This window comes from Marmota flaviventris, chromosome 5 (genome assembly GCF_047511675.1).
Source record: "Marmota flaviventris isolate mMarFla1 chromosome 5, mMarFla1.hap1, whole genome shotgun sequence".
Lineage (NCBI taxonomy): Eukaryota > Metazoa > Chordata > Mammalia > Rodentia > Sciuridae > Marmota > Marmota flaviventris.
Window position 1 is genome coordinate 40306884 of NC_092502.1, and position 19962 is coordinate 40326845.

Genomic DNA, 19962 nt, shown 5'->3' on the forward strand with positions numbered 1-19962 from the left:
TGTCACATTAAGGAAGGGTCCACTTATCCCTATCATTAAAAGTTTTTTTATTTATGTATTTATTTTTGAGATGGAAAAATCTGTGTTGCCCAGGCTGGCCACAAACTCCTGGGTTCTAGTGGTCTTCCTGCCTCATCCTTCTCAGCTCCCTGAGACTATAAGCTCATGCCACCACACTCAACTTTTGAGAATTTTTAAAAATAACAGATATTATTAAATTTATCAATCATTTTTTTTTCAGAATTTATGAAAATCATATGATTTTTGCCTTGACTTCACTGTGGTAAATTATGTTAATGTATTTTCTAATATTGAGCCATCCTTGCATTCTTAGAATAAATCTTACTTGATCATGTTCTTTTGTTCTCTTATTATGTTATTAGGTTTTATTTGTTAGGATTTTTACTAATATATTAAAACTCTGCAGTTTCATTATATAAGCTATCTTTATGGGATCATGGAGACAGTATTAGGTTGGACTATAAAAATAATTTGGGATTATTTCTTTTACTATGCTCTGGATAGTTTAATTGATGTTCGAATGAAATATTCCTTGAAGGTTAGAATTCTTTTTGATTCAAAGAATCTGGATTTCTGAAATGATCTGGATCTGTTCTTATTTTATTTATTTATTTTTTGGTGTCACTCTTAGACATATTTCTTTTTATTGTTTAGATTTCTTTTCTAATCTGGGAATTTTTTTCTTTTTTTTTGTACCAGAGATTGAATCAAGGGATGCACTTTACCCCAGAGCCACATCCCCAGCCCTTTTTATTGATTTAGTTTTTGAGACAGGGTCTCTTTAAGTTATTTAGGGCCTTAATAAATTGGTGAGGCTGGCTTTGAACTTGTGATCCTCCTGCCTCAACTTCCAGAGTTGCCAGGATTACAGGCCTGAGCCACTGTGCCTGGCTTGACCCAAGAGTTTTAAAAGAAGGATTTGAAAAAATTTCCAGGTAGTGTTTTTTTTTTATTGCTTTATATCTGAATTTTCTTTTTAATTTATTGCAGAATGTTGTCAGTATTCTTTGTACTTTTACAATTGATTAAGTTATTTTCTTTGTGGGCTAAGTATGTTTGATTTCTGTGAATTTTCAGTGGGTACTTTAAAAGCTGTGTTCTCAGTTTTTAGAGTTTAAAATATACCAATAGTTCTATCTTTTATTATTTATTATTCAAGTAGTTCATATCCTTACCTTTTTGTTTCTTAATCTGTAATAGGTTAAAGACAGAAATTAAAGTCACCAACTATAAGTGTTTATATTTGTCCTATATTTTGTATAGTTTCTGTCTCATTATTTTGATCCTGTGTTATTTGAGGTGTAAAAATTCATAATTATTCAATCTTCATTTTGGATATACATTATAAATATTAATTGCCCTTCTTTTGTAATTTTTAGTGTTTTATCCTAAATCAGCCTATCCAATATTATTTTTTTCCATGACTTTTTAAAATTAGAGCATTATAATTATAATCTTTGGTTCATTTTAACAAAATAACACATGCAAGGAATTTGACTTAATTTCCTATTACCTCACTTTTCCTTCCCTCCTTCCTCCCCCCATTCTTTTCTCCTCTTCTCTCTTATCTTCCTTTCACTCCTTTATTTATTTATTTTGGTATTGGGGATTAAACCCAGATGGCACTTTACTACTGAGATACATTTCCAGCCCTTTTTATTTTTTTTGAGACAGGATCTCCCTAAGTTGCTTATAGCCTTGGTAAGTTACTGAGGCTGATCTCGAACTTGCTATCTCTCCTGTCTCAGCCTCCTGAGTTGCTGGGATTATAGGCATGCGCCACTGCCCACAGCTCTTTATTTATTTATTTACTAAATATTTATTTATTTAGTTGTAGTTGGGCACAATACCTTTATTTTATTTATTTATTTTAATGTGGTGTTGAGGATCGAACTCAGGGCCTTGCACGTGGTAGGCGAGTGCTCTACTGCTGAGCCACAACCCCAGCCCTCTTTATTTATTTTTGATTGGTATTTTCTATATATACATACAAGGAGAAGTTCTTTTGGTACATTTATATATTTATGTAACATGCTATTGTTAAATGCATTCTATATTTCTACCCCTTTCCCTTTTTTCCCTTCCTTTCTGTCTTTGTCTTCTACTCTACTGATATACCTTATATTTTCATGATATCCAGTCTCCTCCCTTGCCACCTTCTTTCCCTTATTTTGCTCTAGCTTCCACATATGAGAGAAAACAGCTCTTGATTTTCTGAGTCTGGCATATTTCACTTAGCATAATTTTCTCCTTCTCCCTTCGTTTACCAGCAAATGCCATTATTTCCTTTTTCTTTATGGCTAAGTGTAACTCCTTTAACTGTGTGTAAATACCATATATTTTTAAAAATATTTATTTTTTAGTTTTCGGTGGACACAACATCTTTATTTTATTTGTATGTGGTGCTGAGGATCGAACCCAGCACCTCGCGCATGTCAGGCGAGCATGCTACCACTTGAGCCAACCCCCAGCCCTAAATACCATATTTTTTAAAATTTTGTTTTTGTACTTGTTCATATGCTTTTATTTTCAGTGATTGAACTTTGCTTTGTGATCCAGTATGAAAGTTTTTTCTTATTTTAATTTTCTGGATTTAGTCTCTTTACATTGTTGATTAGATAGACGTTTGGTCTAAAAAACATAACAGAACCAACATACTTTTTCTTCCTTATTTTAAATCATATCATCTATATATGATTTTTGGTATGTTTTAAAATTTTCTTATTTGTTTTCCTTTACTTTGTTGGGAATGTTTATTTTTATTTTATTATTGTGGGTACTGTTATAATTTTTCATAAAATTTTTAGTCCTCTGTTTCTTTAGATAGCATTCCCATTAAGCAATTTCAGAATTATGTTTCTACTCTATCCTACTTTACTATTTAATTTTAGTCTGTATTATTTTTTAGTTCTAGTGCTTATGTTTTATAACCTTCAATATACTTATTTCTCTAACACTGAATCTTGTGTTACTCAAAAATTTTGTTTTACTCTCATTTGTCTTTCTCATTGCTTTCCCCTTTTCTTTGAACCCCTTAAATTGTTTATAACATTTATGTTTTATTCTGTAACTTTAATCCCCACAATTCTGTTAAATGGATTCCTGAAGCTGAATGAATATATTATTTACTGCCAATGCCTTTGGTACAGTTTTCCCATTCATCTCTTACAGTTCATCATTTAATAGTTTTATCAAGATGGGTGAATGGGAAATTCCCTCAAGTTCATTTCTAAAATGTCTATTGTATTTAGTTTCTGAAGAACAGTTTAGCTGGGTATAAAATTTTGTTTGCACTTTCATTTTCTAAAATGTCTTTGTGATTATTATTTCTCTGACTTCTAATGTTGAATGTTGGTATACAGAAGTTGAGGTCAGCAGATCCTTTTCATCCTTATACATGAATTAATCTTTTTGACTAGATGCCAAAAAGATGTTTAAAAAATTTTTAAGTTCACTAACTTTACTAGGATGGGTAGACCTGGTTAAATTTTTACAATTTATAGATTTAAATCTCTTATTTCTGGAAAAATTTAAAATTCTATCTCCATGTTTTTCCTGTTTCTTTTCTTTTTTTTTATACTGGGGGCTGACCCCAGGTGCACTTAATCACAGAGCCACATCCCCAGCCCTTTTTATTTTTAGTTATTTTGAGACAGGGTCTTGCTAAGTTGCCTAGAGCCTCACTAAGTTGCTGAGGCTGGCTTTGAACTCGCAATCATCCTGCCTCAGCCTCCTGAGTTGCTGGGATTACAGGTGAGTGTGCTGCACCTGGCTGCTCCATCTTTTTTTGTTTTATTGTGGTAATTAACTCTTATGTTAGTTCTCCTTTATTTTCCTCGTATATTTATTTTTGTGTAATATTCTAAACTCTTGTTGATTTCTATTTCATTTTTGCCCACTTTCTTGGTCTTGTCGTGTAAGTCTCTTACTGAGTTGTTGTTGGTATCTCTTCTGCCTTGAGCTATTTACAGCTTTCTTTGATGCATTGGTTTTAGAGGCCTACACTTTTAGCTCAAGACCTTTTGCTTCCAACTGGAGTCCTTGCCAGTAAATAGCTATGCTGTAAAAAGAAATCTTCTAAAGGGACAGATGCCTTTCATCATTCGTTGAGTGTTTGGTCGTGTTTCTTCATTGTATTTCAGATAATCAAAATTCCCCTTTGAATTTTTTCTTTTTTCCTCTCTTATCTACTCATCTAAGTTCCTTATGTAGTCATTCTTATAATTTGAATGTGTATTTTTTTAAAAAAATATTTATTTTTTTAGTTGTAGTTGGATACAATACCTTTATTTATTTATTTTTATGTGATGCTGAGGATCGAACCCAGGGCCCTGCATTTGCTAGGCGAGCACTCTACCACTGAGCCACAGTCCCAGCCCGAACATGTATTCTTATGGATGTTTTAGATTTGTAGTTTTAAAAATAAATATTTTGGAAATTTTTGGTTCTTTTATGTAGAAGGAAGATTATGGAATTGTCTCTTTGCCCACAAAGCAGATTGAGTATTCTTCCCAGAAGGAAGAATTATGACTATGTCCTATACAATGGCTTATCAGGCTTGTGATACTTTTTATCAGTTGAAGGGAAATATGCAAAACTGAGGAAAATACAAGTTTGAATAGTCTTTATTATTTTTTTTCTTCTGAGGGTTTTACTGGTCCCTCTATAACCTGAAGAGAAAGCCATGCTCACAGCCAAAGTATGACACCCAGGGTTTTTATTGTCTTTGCAGTCTTGTCTTCACAGGAGTGAAGACAACCCATGTCTGTGCAGAATAACCATAAACCCCATGCTTCCTGTGTCATGGGTCCAGGTGTAGGAGGTGACAGATTCACGGTTGGTACATTCAACAGCCTGGTAGGCCTTTCCTTTAGGGTCTGTCAGGATAGCTGCACCCCAACAAGCAATGCTGATGCAGATGACCATGTGCTGGGTGTAGCCCAGCTTCAGGGTGTCCACGCCACCAAGTACACGGAAAGGCCTGCGGCCCCAAGAGAACCAGGCAACTCCAGCAGTTATTAAACAAGGGAGCTTCTGATGGGAAGTTGGGCTCTCTGGATGCACCTGGGGATGTGGAGTTGGCTGGGGGAGGTGACCTTCCTAGGCTGCAGAAGCTGGGACAATGAAGAACCCATGTTCTGGAACTTGGACCAGCCCTAACAAAACTTCGGTTCTTGAATGGTCTTTAGATGTGTGCTTTTAAAATGTTTATATAGAGTCAAAGATTTGAAGAGCACTTCTGACCATGTCCAGGTCTCACTGTATCCATTTGGCTCTTAGGAAGTGGTTAGGGATTCTAGGCATGTTTTTAGTTAGGTTTTTGTTGCTGTGACCAAAATACTGACAAGAGCAACTTACAGGAGGACACGTTTATTTGGGGCTCACTGATTCAGAGGTCTCGGTCCATAGACAGCGGAATCCCTTCCTTGGGGCTCCAGTTGAAGCAGCACGTCATGGGGGAGTGCCCAGTGGAGGAAAGCTGCTCAGTTCCTGGCTGGGCCAGGAAGGGGGGTGGGAGAGGGAACCCAGTGAAGGGGGCCCAGGGAAGATGCACCCTCTGGGGTGTGCCCTCGGTGACCGACCTCCTCCAGCCACACCCCTCCTGCCTACAGTTACCACCCTGTCAGTCCATTCAAATGAGGAATGGACTAAAGGAAAGGTCACACTTCTAATCCAGTTACTTCACCTCTGAACATTCCTTCATTGACACAGGAGCTTTTGAGGGACACCTCACATCCAAATCATAACAAGGCATCACTTTGGATGTTTTAGGGTGACATGGCTCAAAGAAATTATGACCACAGGGCTTAAGAAGTTGAGCAGTGACAGACTGTGTCCACATAATTTCTTGCCATTAAGCTTATTTCCCCAGACATTGTGCGATCCGTATACGTATGGGGGTCTCTGTTCGTGACAAATGGGAAAAGAAGGGCCATTCTTCTCAGAAACAACTGAATCTTAGATTCTCAGGCCTGTGGAAAACTTTTTACCCCTCATTGTGTTTTGTCAAGTTTATCTTATTCAGCTTGACCAGAAGCAGTAGAGGTATCAGTGTGTGCCGTTGTTGATATCTTATTCTATGCCAAATGCTTGCTAAGTGCCTGTATGTACCCATATAATTTTTTATTAAAATGGTTACATGAGTTATTATTATTTCCATTTTAATAATAAGAAAACAGACTTGAAGTTAGGTTACATGACAGTTAAATGGTAGAGTCAGTTTCAATCCAGGATTCCCAGGCCCCAAAGGACAGGCCCTGAACAGCTGTATTGTCTCTATATACCAAAGGGGCATACTGCAGACTGATAAAAGAAAAAGCTTCTATCATGTAAATACAATTTATTAAAAAAAAAAATAACTCATCTAAAGAAGTACACATTGTATCTCTGCTAATACTAAATAAGACACCTCCACTGCAAAGGAGAAATTTTCATTAACACCATTTAATACAGGTTAGCTGTGTTTGAATAATTAAAACAGACTTTCCCATCCTGCTTGTACCCTCCATAGAATCTGGAGAATTAGATTGTGGATTGAGAAGGGCTGGGAGAGTAAATGCTGTTTTTCCACGAATAATTCCACATATGGTTAAGTGGGTTTTGCTTGAGCTTCCTTTTCCTAATGGGGAAAACATTCAGTTCTTAAATGTCAAAATGGGAATCTTTAACCCAAATAAAGAGATGGGAACTGTAATGAACAGTATAGAATTGTTTAAAATGGTAGTTTGTCTTCATAATAGCTGCTATTCTGACTGGAGTGAAATGATATCTTAGAGTAGTTTTGATTTGCATTTCTCTAATTGCTAGAGGTGATGAACATTTTTTCATATATTTGTTAATTGATTGTATATCATCTTCTGAGAAGTGTCTGTTCAGGTCCTTGGTGTTGGCGAGGATGTGGGGAAAAAGGCACACTCATACATTGCTGGTGGAACTGCAAATTGGTACAGCCAATATGGAAAGTAGTAGGGAGATTCATTGGAAATCTGGGAATGGAACCACCATTTGACCCAACTATCCCTCTCCTCAGTCTATACCTAAAGGACTTAAAATCAGCACACTACAGGGACACAGCCACATCAATGTTTATAGCAGCATAATTCACAATAGCTAAACTGTGGAGCCAACCTAGATGCCCCTCAGTAGATGAATGGATAAAAAAAATGTGGCATAAATACACAATGGAATATTACTCATCAATAAAAGAGAATAAAATCATGGCATTTGCAGGAAAATAAATGGATGACATTGGAGAAGATAATGCTAAGTGAAGTTAGCCAATCCCCCAAAAAATAAATGCTGAATGTTTTCGGAGGTTGACATAAGGAGGTTGACTCATAGTGGGGTAGGGAGGAGGAGCATGGGAGGAATAGACGAACTCTAGATAGAGCAGAGAGGTGGGAGGGAAAGGGAGGAGGCAGGGGGTTAGCAAGGATGGTGGAATGTGACAGACATCACTATCCAAAGTACATGTATGAAGACATGAATTGGTGTCAACATACTTTATATATAACCAGAGATATAAAAAATTGGGCTGTATATGTGTAATAAGAATTGTAATACATTCCACTGTCATTTATTTTTTTTAAAAATCAATTAAAAAAAAGAATTGTTTAAAATGGTATCAAACATACTTTTCCACTGTTAATTAGGAAATGTGCTCTTATGTCATTTGGTGATCCAAAAAACACTGCCCAACCAACAACATATTGATTTTTCTGGATGGGGTAATGAAGTTAAATATTTATTTATGTGGGTGTAATGGGCACTGCCCTGTGAATTCCACTCTAACTTTGTAATTAATGTGCCATTGCCTTAACCTGACCAAGTATTTCTGCTTTCTGCACACAAGAGACAGACTTCTGCTATTGTTTGCAATTACTCTCATAAAAATTTGAAAGCGAGAAGTTTGTCTTCTGCTTCATGTTTCCATGTTTCTGTGGTAAGACGACAGAACCCCATAGGTTCAGACTTTGGCCTGTGGCTGGTTTTTAGTCCTCTGCTCATTTCCAGCTTGTCTTGTGTCCTGAGGCAGATGCACCGATACCTCAGAGCAACAGGGCCGGGCAGTAGCAAGAAGACCCAGAGCAGGCAAGCTGTTCTTTTCTCTTTTGCTCTAGAATGCAGTGAAAAATAGCCCTTCTTCATTCCTCCCACCTGAGAGATGGGGTGAGGAAGTAGTTCAGGTCTGCCAGTGCTTTTGTTCAAGTCACACTCAGAAGACCTTCTTCCGTCATCTCGTGGTTGATGCCTTAGCAACCCGTTTGTCACTAAAACAAACGGCCCAGAGCTGCAAACAAAGTGACTCCTAAGAGTTGGGGCCAGGTAGTGAAACCCAGCGCACTGAGTTGGGGAAATTATTCCTGTGCTATTTTGGAGAGTCTTGTCCTGAGGACAATTAAACAGTCCAGACAGGTCACTGGGTGAGACCAATTTCCTGGTTTGTTTATTTGAGCCTGATTGTTTTCACCACTGAGCAGCCGGACACAATCTGCCACACCGTTACCCTAGGCCTGCAGAGAGCGATCCTTTCATTTTTGATTTCTCCAGGCTTCCTACGGATTCTAGCGTGTCTTTATCTGGTGGGGTTGCTCTGGAGTCTCTCAGGCACAGACAGGGTGGAGGCCAATATCAGTGATTGCTCTTGACTTCATCTTATACAGGCATTTGGCTTTATGTCCCGAGTCGCCCTACAAGCAGAGAAGATGAATCATCACCCTGAGTGGCTCAATGTGTACAACAAGGTAAACGGATCACCTTATTTTGGGATCAATTTTAATTATGGAGTTCGAGAAACTTCTTTCTTCTTTTCTTCCTTGTCATCTTGTGCAACTAAATGTGCTTGTGCTTAAGAAAATATTTTCTGATTCTTTCTCTTAGAATCCCTGTGTATTATTGCAAATTAGTGACAAATTTCAGATCTGCTCATGAGAACAGTGAATAAGCTCTTTATTTTCATGTTTGTCTTCTACTGAAACTTTTAATAAAAAGAAAGTTGGGCCTAATTAGGTTCCTGAATTAAACTTGAATATCAGCCACGCAGGTAAACTTTTAAATTGAAAATAATTTATTGAAAGAAAGGGTTGCAAATAAGATAGATATGTCCTAATTATCTTATTGAAATAGATTTTCTCAGGAATTATATTTTATAAAAATAACTATTTATTGAATTCTGGATCCTCAAAATTTACAAAGTTTTAGAGACTACAGTGAGAAGAATCATGTTCCCCCCCAAAAGTGTCCTTGTCTTTATGGTCACGCCATTTGAAATATCTTACCATCCAGGTTTTGTGAGGGTTTATTTTCTCTCTGGAAGTCCTCTTTGAAAAAAGAAACATCACCATTCTTGATTTTATATATATATATATATATATATATATATATATATATATATATATATTTTTTTTTTTTTTTTTTTTTTTTTGAATAATTCAAAGCACCCCCATACTAGCATCAGCTTTTCTTTCCTAGTTGCCTTTCTTTGCCCATAATTTTATTTTTGCTTTTTAACCAATTTGTCAAGAGGTAGCGTTCCCAACACATACCCCTTCCCTAATTTGGAAATGTGCTTTTTTTAACATCACTGCTAAGATATTACATTTGATAGCTTGGCTTTTCTCAGTGGCCCCCAAATAGTTGGTGTAATTAAAGTAATGGGAGTTAAAATGGAACCCCAGTCTCTCTTTTTTTTCTCAAGAAACGAGATTTGAGATCCTGGCAGCTAAATTTCCTCCTCGTATGAGACAACCTTTTTATCCTGTGTGGCTGCCGGGCCCCCTCTGATGAAGACTGTGGTCCTGGAGTTTGCTGGGTTTTGCTGTGTTTATTGTTCATAATGTATTTTCTAAAGCATTTGATCCCCCTGATTCTCAAATATGAATGTTGGATAATAGATTGATTTCTGAACCACCCAAGGAGAATTCCATGAATTGTAGCTCAGGGTTTTAAAAGCTGCTTTCTTCTTTCTTAGGTCCAGATAACCCTCACCTCTCATGACTCTGGCGGACTGACCAAAAGAGATGTGAGACTGGCCAAGTTTATTGAGAAAGTGGCTGCTTCTGTGTGATTTCTTCAAAATGCATGCATAATCTTATATACTGCTGCAGTATATCTTGAAGGCAATTTACATGAACAAAAATCAAGTTTTAAAGGAGTTCATCCTTCTACATTTTGTATAATCAGTGTGTAAATACAAGATGACCTAAACCTGAGCCTAAGGTGTTTTTTATTACATGTATTCACAGGCATAAGATAACTCAACCTAGCAATTACATTAATAATATTTAAAGAGAGAAATGGATTCTTAAAAACCAGAACTTAGGAAAGGGAATAATCACGTATTTCATAACCCAGAAATTCAAAATCATGACTTTATAAAAGCATTGTGTTGAAGAATAGTTGTAAGGGACAGGAATTAGGCACTTTGCAGGGAATGGGTTTTAATTTTACGTAACAAATTGTAGGAAGCTAAAGTCGATTTGGATTTTGGTGCTTGCTACTAATTGATTAGATCATGAAAGTCACAAAAATGAGCTGTCTTGGTGTGTCTTACCTTTCAGACAGGGAGTTAGAGGATGAGGGTCTCATTCGTGGCTTCCTGCAAGATGTGGCAACACAAGGACTCTCTGTCACAGTGATCGCTTACCAGGCCATTATTGGACTTACAGGGTTAAGGAGGAACTGAGGGTCATTTCTTTGCATCATTTGTATGTTGTGACCCCTGAACTGAGGGTCTGCAGTCTTGGGATCTTGAGATTTAACAAGGATCATCTTTGTAAGACACCTCACTTCAGAGGCCAGAAACAGCATTCCGTTATAACAGGCAAACCTTCCCCTCCTCAGCCCAGCCCCTGCTCCAGCAGGACCTGGAGGCTGCGTTCTCCTTGAAGTCCGTGCTTGGCTGGTTCTGTTAGCCAAGGAAAGACAGCTTTGGTCAGTTGGCCCTGTGGGCATGGAATGTGCAGGGAGGGGAAGGGAGTGGAGAGCCACAGGCTCTATGGCCCCCAGGGGAGCAAAAGCCTTCATACTACGACTTCTGTTTCCTAGAATTTTTCAAAGGAAAAGGCAAAGCTATGTGTTTTTTATAATCTCTTCCGTACATTATAGATTTGGAACTTTTATACGTTTTATTACCAAAGATTTTTAGTTCATTGCTTCAATTTTTACGTGAGCCTTTTTAAAAACAATTTTTAAATTTTGTTTACTCTTATTAGTTATATATGACAGCAGAATGCAGTTCAATTCATATTACACAAATAGAGCACAATTTTTTATGTCTCTGGTTGAACACAAAGTAGAGTCACACCATTTGTGTTTTCATATATGTACTTAGGGTGATGACATCCGTCTCATTCCACCATCTTTCACATGAGATTTTTAAACATGAAAAATTTTAAACATATGCAAAAGTAGAGTGAATAGTACATTGAACCCTTATGTATCGATCACCCACATGTAGCAGTTACCAAGATTATGCCCAGTTCCTTCATATAATCCCATTTCTGTTGATAAACTATTTAAAAACAAATACCAGATAGCATGTCATTACTCTTCTGTGTCCTTCAGTAAGCATTTCTAGGAAAATATTATCATCTTACATAAAACAACAATGCCATTGTCACATATAACTATATAAGCCATGATTCCCTGGTACCACCGAATACCCAGGCCAAACCAAATTGCTCTGAGGTCAATAAAGTGTTTGGACAGTATTTTGGTTCTAGTTAGGATCCACATGAAGTCTACCCATCACATCTGGTGGCTGTGTCTTTATTCTCTCTGAGCCTAGAGCAACCACCCCTCTTCTCTCCCCAACCCTGTCTCCATGTATTTGATTTATCAAAACTGGGTCAATTGTCTGGTAGAATATTTGCCTCTGACTTTGGTGTCATTTAACTTGTTCCACTGCACCACCAATGTAAGCCTCTCCTCCTATTTTGAATGTATCTGAGGCTAGATGGATGGCTGCATTAACATATGCCACATAGAGCACAGTGGGGAAAGCAGGCTATAGCTCCTAATTACAAAGACCTGGAGCAGAGTTACCGGTCAGCATCCACGTGAGGGTTTGACATAAGGTCCATGTTAAGGGGATTGCATCTGCTGGAACTCAAAAACAGTTCAGAATCAAAGATCCTGTATCAGAAGTCAGTAGAGATACTCAGGGTACCAAATTCCAGCAGATGAATCCCCAGACTTACTTCAAGTAACTGACTTCGCAACTTGAAAGAGACTTTGCCAAAGTTGAAGGCCCCCAAATCCTTGTGTGCTGACAGTGGTTTCTCTGATGTGGTAAGCTTTGGTTTCCCTCTGTTTTCTCTCTAAGTGATCACCAGAGGAGAGAGGAGTTAAACAGACACAGTCTACTCCTTGAGTGACTTCCATGTAACAAACCAGGGCCAGCACGTTTGACTTTGTCCTTTTCTAAAATAAAGTTAATGAAAGTTTGGGAAATAATGGCTACTTTCTGTCATTGATATGATTTAAGAAATCTGGAAATAAGTAAAATAAGCATGGTTCTTTGTATTTTCACTATAGGCAGAAAGCAGCAGCCTGTATATTATATTTGAAATAAGCCCGACTTCTATCAATGTATTGAATAATTGTCTACAGTATTAGTATGGAACAGTCTGAATACTTTCTAATTCACACTCAAAAATGTAATAGTTGAACTTTCAGTTTTGTAAACTTTCCATCTCAGTAATAGGTTTGGCTGTTATCATATGTGAACTTTGTATTTCAGCGCCAATTTCTTGGGACCACGATTGAAGGGTCCCCAGGCTGCTGTGCCTGCTGAGGCAGCCCAGGTAGGGCTGCCCAGGCCCCGCAGAGTGAGCTGCTGCTGATAGGGTGGGAGAGGTGGCACTTGGGCTTCTCATCCGAGAATGCCTGTCCTGTCCACCTGCGTGTGGGAAGATCTGGATTTCAGGAGGCCCTGGATGAGCTCACCACCTCCGAGTTCCTGTTGCGCTCCCCTCTCCCAGCTGGAGTTCCGTTCCCAGACTGTCTTCATCAGTGGCTTCCGAAACCGCATTCAGCTGTGATGGACCGCGCTGATGTGGTTCACTAGGAACAACTGGGCTCTTTCTCCTGCCTGCAGCTGGCTGTCTCTCCTCACCACCGCACCCAGCATTACATTTTTAATCTCCTTTCTGTTTTTTCCCAGAGGAAGTCCCAGAAGTGTCCCTCTGGGGTCCTTGCAGATGCACTTCCACTGTGCCACACTAACTGAGTGATGCTACTCAGTTCAGTACCCTGTTCATCTAGCTTGTGTGCTGCAGGGGATGAGGGCGGGTTAACATCTTGGGGCAAATGGAGATGCAGAGCTGACTCAGCCCTTCTGAGCAACTGCTGCAGAAGGCCACTGTGGCATTAGGGGGACACATGACCAAAGAAAGCAATAGGAGTCATAGGAAGAACTGGTCTCTTTCTCTCTGAGGGAGAAGGGGTAGACTCAGGGTGCAGCTAAAGTTTGAATCTTAGGTAATCTTGGTAATCAAGCTGATTAAAATTGGCTGTGATGATTTGTTTTTCATTAACAGATAATAACTATATCTTAATGGGGTACAGTGTGATGTTTTGGTACCTTTATACATTTTATATTGATCAACTCAGGATGCTTAGGTTCCCCATCATCTCAAACATCTATCATTATTTTATGTTGAGAATGTTAAAAATCTTTTGTTTTGGATTTTATGATACAGTACTGTTAACTGTAATCACCCTCTGTGTAATAATTCACCGGAACTTTTTCATCCTGTCTGGCTAGGAGTAAATAAGATGTTGTCACCCAGTTCAGTATATTTTCCTACCAGGAATGGAAATATGCACTTATTTTAAAATACCAAGGACAGCAGAGATGGTGGGGTGATTACCTCGTTTTTTAATGGTCCAAGAATTTAGGTTTCGAGGAAACTGACCAATTTAGCCCTTAAACATTTAATACAACATACAGCTAAGCAGATCTGTCTTGATTTGCTTTGAAGGCTAAAGGGGCTGGGGGAGGCTATATTAATCCTGAGAGTTGAACAGAACAAAAATCCTGATATAGTAGACCATCCCTTACACCCTGTTTAGGTGTTTCATACACACATATATCCCATGCCCCAAATGAGCCAACATAGGGCCTATGTTACCTTCTCTGCCCCACTAATTCTTTTGTCCTAGTCCCAAATGGATCACAATCTTTCCTTCCAGATGTTTCCATTGCTGGCCCTGATGCGTTCTCTCACAGAATCATAGAGAACTTTGCTTTTTTTTTCTTTCTTACATGACCCTCAACTTTTTCTAACACATCATTAAGGGTCTAACAGATGGGACACTTCTTGAAGTGGGAACCTTTGCCCTATCTCTAGTGTTGCCCAGCATTCGCCCGAGCTTTACCGTTGCTGGGTGCATGTGAAGCCCCTTGCTCAACTGAAGCACTGTTTCCTTGAGAAGAAGGATCCTGGGACAGGCTTGCTGGGAGCGCCCCACCCAGTGGTCTGTAGGCTAGTGATGCGCTGGAATGCCTGAGAGTGATCTCATAAAGCCAAGATTCCCTCATGGACCCTTTTCTGCTGCCTCTTGGAATCCAGACACCAAGGGGATCTCTAAGTAGAGATTTTTTTGATTAGCTATAAAAGCAAGGAATAAAAAATTGAAAATTTAAAAAATGTCTCAGGCCATTTACGAAGATGTGCCACCAAAGTCTACTTCCAGTTCGCTGTTTGGTGCTGCATCACAGGCGTTCTGTGGGAGATGCAGGAAATTTAAGTAAATATTTCTATTTCCGTTGTTAAGAAGCGTGTAAAGGGCAGGGTGCAGGCGGGTGTCAGCTTTCTAGCCTCTTCCACACGCTTGTGGGCTTCCCAGGTGGAGGGCACCTCTGACCGTCGGTTTCCCTAGTTGGTGAGGCTGGCACACTGTTACTGACCTGCAGACTGCAGACTCAGTGTTATCTTTTCCTGTTAAATAATTTGAAGTCTTTTAAAATTTTGTAATAGACTATTTCAAGCCAGAAAATGAAAATTACACATCTTGTTTTTATAAATCACAGAGGTATATATGATATTCATACACACAGCACACTTTTTTTTATATTTTAATATTTATTTTTTAGTTTTTGGCAGACACAACATCTTTGTTTGTATGTGGTACTGAGGATCGAACCCGGGCCGCACGCATGCCAGGCGAGCGCGCTACCGCTTGAGCCACATCCCCAGCCCACACTTTTTTTTTTTTTTTTTAAAGACATGATCTTGCTATGTTGCCCAGGGGTGGTCTTCAACTTGTGAACTCAAGTGACCCTCCTGCCTCAGCCTCCCAAGTAGATGGAACTATAGATAACAGCCATTTTGCTTGGTTACATTCTGTATTTTTTTTCACCTTAATGAAAATGAGAAAAAAAAAAAACTAATCTTTGAGAAAATTTGCAAGGCACAGATAAATGTAAATGAATAATAAGAAGAATGACTTATAACTTCACCACTATTCACACTTTGGCATATTTCCTGCTGAGTGTTTTCTACCCATTTTATATCCTGCTTTTTAAAAATTTTTATTATTGTTTCAAGGTTTACCAGAGAATGAACATTTTTCTAATGTTTCTAAATCATGAAAAAATGCATAGCAAGGGCTGGGGTCGTGGCTCAGTAGTAGAACACTTGCTTAGCATGTGTGAGGCACTGAGTTAGAATCTCAGCACCACATATCAATAAATAAAATAAAGGTCCATCAACAATTTTAAAAAGTATTTTAAAAAATACATAGCCATATTTTAAGGTCTATGTTTCATGAAATGGAGATGCCAGAGTTTACTTAACCACTCCTTTTTGTTAGATTTTAAAATTGTTTTCAGTTTCTCACTACTATAAATAATACAGGAGTAAATATCTTTGGCTAAAGTCACTTCCTGCATTTTACATTGTTCTTTTGGAATAGATTCCACAGGTGAGAGGATAGGAACAGTTCTGGGCTCTTTAGAAAAGCTGTCAACTTAGCTGGGCATGGTGGTGCATGCTTGTAATCCTAGCAACTCTGGGAGATTAAGTCAGGAAGATCACAGGTTCAAGGTCAATTTGGGCAATTTAGGAAGACTCTCCCTGTCTTCCTAAAAGCCGGTCAACTTAGATTTCCCTGGAGGCTTATGAGACTACCCCATCATACTCCACTTTTGACAGCATTAAATACTATTATGCTTATTTTTTATTTATTTTATTTTTATGTGGTGCTGAGGATCAAACCCAGTGCCTCACATGTGCTAGGCAAGGGCTCTGCCACTGAGCCACAACCCCAGCCCACTATCATGTTCAAGTCTTTGCTAATTTTATAAGCAAAAGTGATTTTTTTTAAAGACTCCCTGACATTTGGGGCTTATTTCGGCCACTTGTTTTTCTTTCATAAGTTGTGTGCCCATTTTTCTCTTAGGGTGTTCAATTTTTTTTTTATCATTGATTTGTAAGCAAAAGATGATGATTTGATTGTTATCAGTTTTTTCTATCAGACTGATAGTATTTAAATTTTTCACATTGTATTTCTAGTACTTTCTGTGTTGCTTGGCATGTAATAATCAATAAAAATTTGTCGAATGAATAAATGAAGGCTATTGCTTGCGAAGGAGTGACTGTTCTTTTTTAGAGGTTCGCTAAGAGGCGGACAGACCATTGATGATGATCACATATATTTCAATTGTCATTCATTCAGTATTAATTGCTATTTGAAAGTGTATGTGGATTTATATTCACAAAAGGGGAAAAGCAGACCCTGATCCCTACAAAAAGGTGTGCATTGTAACTCTGCTGTGTAACCATACCTCTTATTCACCTTTTTGATAGGAGGAAAGACCGTCAATGTCAGGCATTTGTGAGGAGAGTCATAACGAGTCATCTCTTTCAGATAATTATGATTAGCACCGTCTCTTTGAATGCCTTTCTTACAGTCTTGTGGACCAGTTATAAAATAAGATACCGCTTGTACAGAGTTTTTGAGGTAAGCTGAAAAAAGGGGTCCATTTTCTTCTATTTTACCTGTTTTATTTCTGGAAATGTTCTAAAATCCTGAAGCTATTTTATTTCAAAAAATTTTCCACAGAAAAATTCTAAGGATCTTTAGAATATACCCTAAAACCTAGGCAGATGGTAACAGGAGTGGCAGTGAGACATGGATTTTAAAGTTTCCTAAATTCTTTTTAAAATAGCCACTAGAGAGCAAAACTAAAAACCCATGGGAAAAATTTACAGCAAAGCTAGTTACTGAGAGCAGCCAGGCGTGGTGGCGAAGCCTATAATCCCAGTGGTTCTGGAGGCTGAGGCAGGAGGATCATGAGTTCAAAGCCAACCTCAGCAACAGTGAGGTGCTGAGCAACTCCGTGAGACCTTGTCTCTAAACAAAATACAAAATAGGGCTGGGAATGTGGCTCAGTGGCCGAGTGCCCCTGAGTTTAATCCCTGGTGTACCCCCTCAAAAAAAAAACCAAAAAAACAAAAAACAAAAAACCTAGGAGCCACTAAGAACATGTCATTAGCTTCTGTGGGGGAAGAGGCAGAGGGGAACTGGTAGGTATTCCCTGGAATGTGTGGTGGGCTGATGTGAGAACAGCTTTTGGGAATAGGGTTGCCTAATACAATACTGGGGGAGTGCAGAAGGATCCAGATAATTTCTGAAGGAGCTGGGGCAGTCCAGACCCAATGAACCAACCCTGCAAGTCTCCCTTCAAAGGTAGGGCTGCACATTTAGGAGAAATACTGGAAGTGGAATAAAAATGAGCAAATTAGAGACAGCTGAAGAAAGAGATGTGAACAGAATTAGGAAACCTCAAAAATCCAACTACCACATTTTAAAACATGACCTAAAAGCAGAAGAGAGCTCAGTGAAGTTAGAACCACACTTTCTTCTAAAAGTGCAGGAAAACTAATTGGACATTAAAAAAAAGCACACTATAAAAGGATTGAAGGAAAACAGCCTACAAAATTTTTATAAGAAAAAAAAGTGGAGAATCACATTTCTATGATTAAAGCAAGTCTACTGCAAAGGTATGCCCACAAACGGATAAAAATTATAGTGTATGATTTTAAAACAGGGTAAATGTTTAAGAAACTGATCAAGTTAGGAAAAGAACAGAAGTGAAGTGACAAAACTCAAGAAAGAATTAGAAAGCCAAGAAAAATAAAAAATGAAGACTAATTAAGGGCAATTACATACAATAGACAATTGCTTAAGAGAAATACATGATTAAGTAGAGGAAGTTTTTTTTAAAAAAAACAAAAAACAAGAAATGAACAGATGGAAAAAATTCAGGAGAAAACAATGAACAATGACAATGGGAAAAAATTCAATATAAAGATAATAGGAAGGCTGGGGTCATAGCTCAGAGCGCTTTCCTAGCATGTGTGAGGCACTGGGTTTGATTTTCGGCACTGCATATAAATAAAATAAAGGTCCATTGGAAACTAAAGAAAAAAAGATAGTAGGAGCCCCTGAATTTCAGAATAAATGCTAAAATCTATCATGCCCCCCCATTACCTTAATAAAAGACCTCAATTTATATGTTGAAAGAGCACACGTCACATACCTGAGAATATGGATTTAGAACAAGCACCAAAATACATCTAATAGAATTTTGGAACTATACAGATAAAAAGAGTAGAGGAAACTGTAACCAGCTAGGAAATGTGGCTTCTAAGGAGAAGAAAATTAATTATCATCAGACTTCACTGTGGTAATACTTCAGGCCAGAAGATAATGGAGATAATTTAAGATTCTTCAGCAAAGAAAATGTGAACCAAGTTTTTTAGATCAGCAAAACTGACTTTCAAGTACCAAGGGCACAAACTGTCACATTCAAAAACTTGGAGAATGTTCTTTCCAGGAGCCCTTAATTAGGCTTCTACTACAGAATAAGTTGAGCCAACCAAAACAACTTTATACTTCTGATGATAGCATTAAATATATAGTTATTTGTAAAACCAATTAATTGTGGTTTAACAGGGAAGGAATATTGCATATAATGAATATATTACCTGACAACAAATATATAGTATGACCATAAAAATGGGAGCCATTGGGGAGAGCAAGTGCAAAAAAATTTTAAACCATTTCCAGTAATCAACTTGGTGATACTATGAGTAGTAGTAATCTGAGACTGATGAGCACAGGGGTAATTATGGGATGGTATCTTTCATTGTCTATGTTCTTGAGAACCAGGATGTTAATGGAAGAAAGGAGATAAAGATGTGTAGATGAACGTTAAATAAACTTGTACATTTGGATTGGAAGTATCATCCTAAACTACTGAGGTATTTATTTTATCCTCTGAATGACTTCAAACATTGATCAACTTAGCAATTATGCATTTTTTGTGCCCATAATGTGATATTGAAATATCATTTCTCACTAAAAGAAACCAGAGTTTCTTAGAGAAAGAAGAAATGCATCAAACAATCTATGAGGTTATAATGATACACAACATAACTGGCCATTTTGGGTATTTAAAAAGAGCTAATCCTTGATCTTTTTCTTTCCCTTTAGTACTGGGGATTGAACTCAGGGGCACTTTACCACTGAGCTATATCCCCAGCCCTTTTTATTTTTTATTTTTGAGACAGGGTCTTGCTAAATTGCTGAGGCTGGCCTCAAATTGTGATCCTTCTGTGTCAGCCTCCTGAGTTACTGGGATTACGGGTGTGCACCTCCACATCTGGCCAATTCTTTATCTTGAAACCTAGCAAACTAAGGGAAAGTATCAAGATTTACTAACCTCTCTTAGATGAACTGTGACCCTGAGGGGGTCACCTACTATGTGACTATTCACTCTTATAGTTAATATCTTTATAAAGTGTCCCAGTTAATAAATGAAAAAGAAATGATAGAAAAAAAATCACAATTTTTTCATTATAGTAATGGATCTAGGCATTCAGCATTAATGGTTGCTGCCATAATAAAAAAAAGAGATAGCTAGATGTT

At 37.9% G+C, this 19962-nt stretch overlaps 2 protein-coding genes across 2 annotated transcripts in view; both read left to right on the top strand.

Moving 5' to 3' along the window:
* Positions 1-10232, top strand: part of Pcbd2 (pterin-4 alpha-carbinolamine dehydratase 2) — a 47886-nt gene extending 37654 nt beyond the window's left edge. Inside the window, exons 3-4 of the mRNA XM_027941072.2 lie at positions 8685-8765; positions 9992-10232. Of these exons, the coding sequence (XP_027796873.2) occupies positions 8685-8765; positions 9992-10087 (177 nt within the window). The 3' untranslated portion in view covers positions 10088-10232. The remainder of the gene's footprint in view (positions 1-8684; positions 8766-9991) is intronic.
* Positions 10233-13633: 3401 nt separating this feature from the next.
* Positions 13634-19962, top strand: part of Catsper3 (cation channel sperm associated 3) — a 28580-nt gene continuing 22251 nt past the window's right edge. The window contains exons 1-2 of the mRNA XM_071611835.1: positions 13634-14775; positions 16836-16989. Of these exons, the coding sequence (XP_071467936.1) occupies positions 14675-14775; positions 16836-16989 (255 nt within the window). The 5' untranslated portion in view covers positions 13634-14674. The remainder of the gene's footprint in view (positions 14776-16835; positions 16990-19962) is intronic.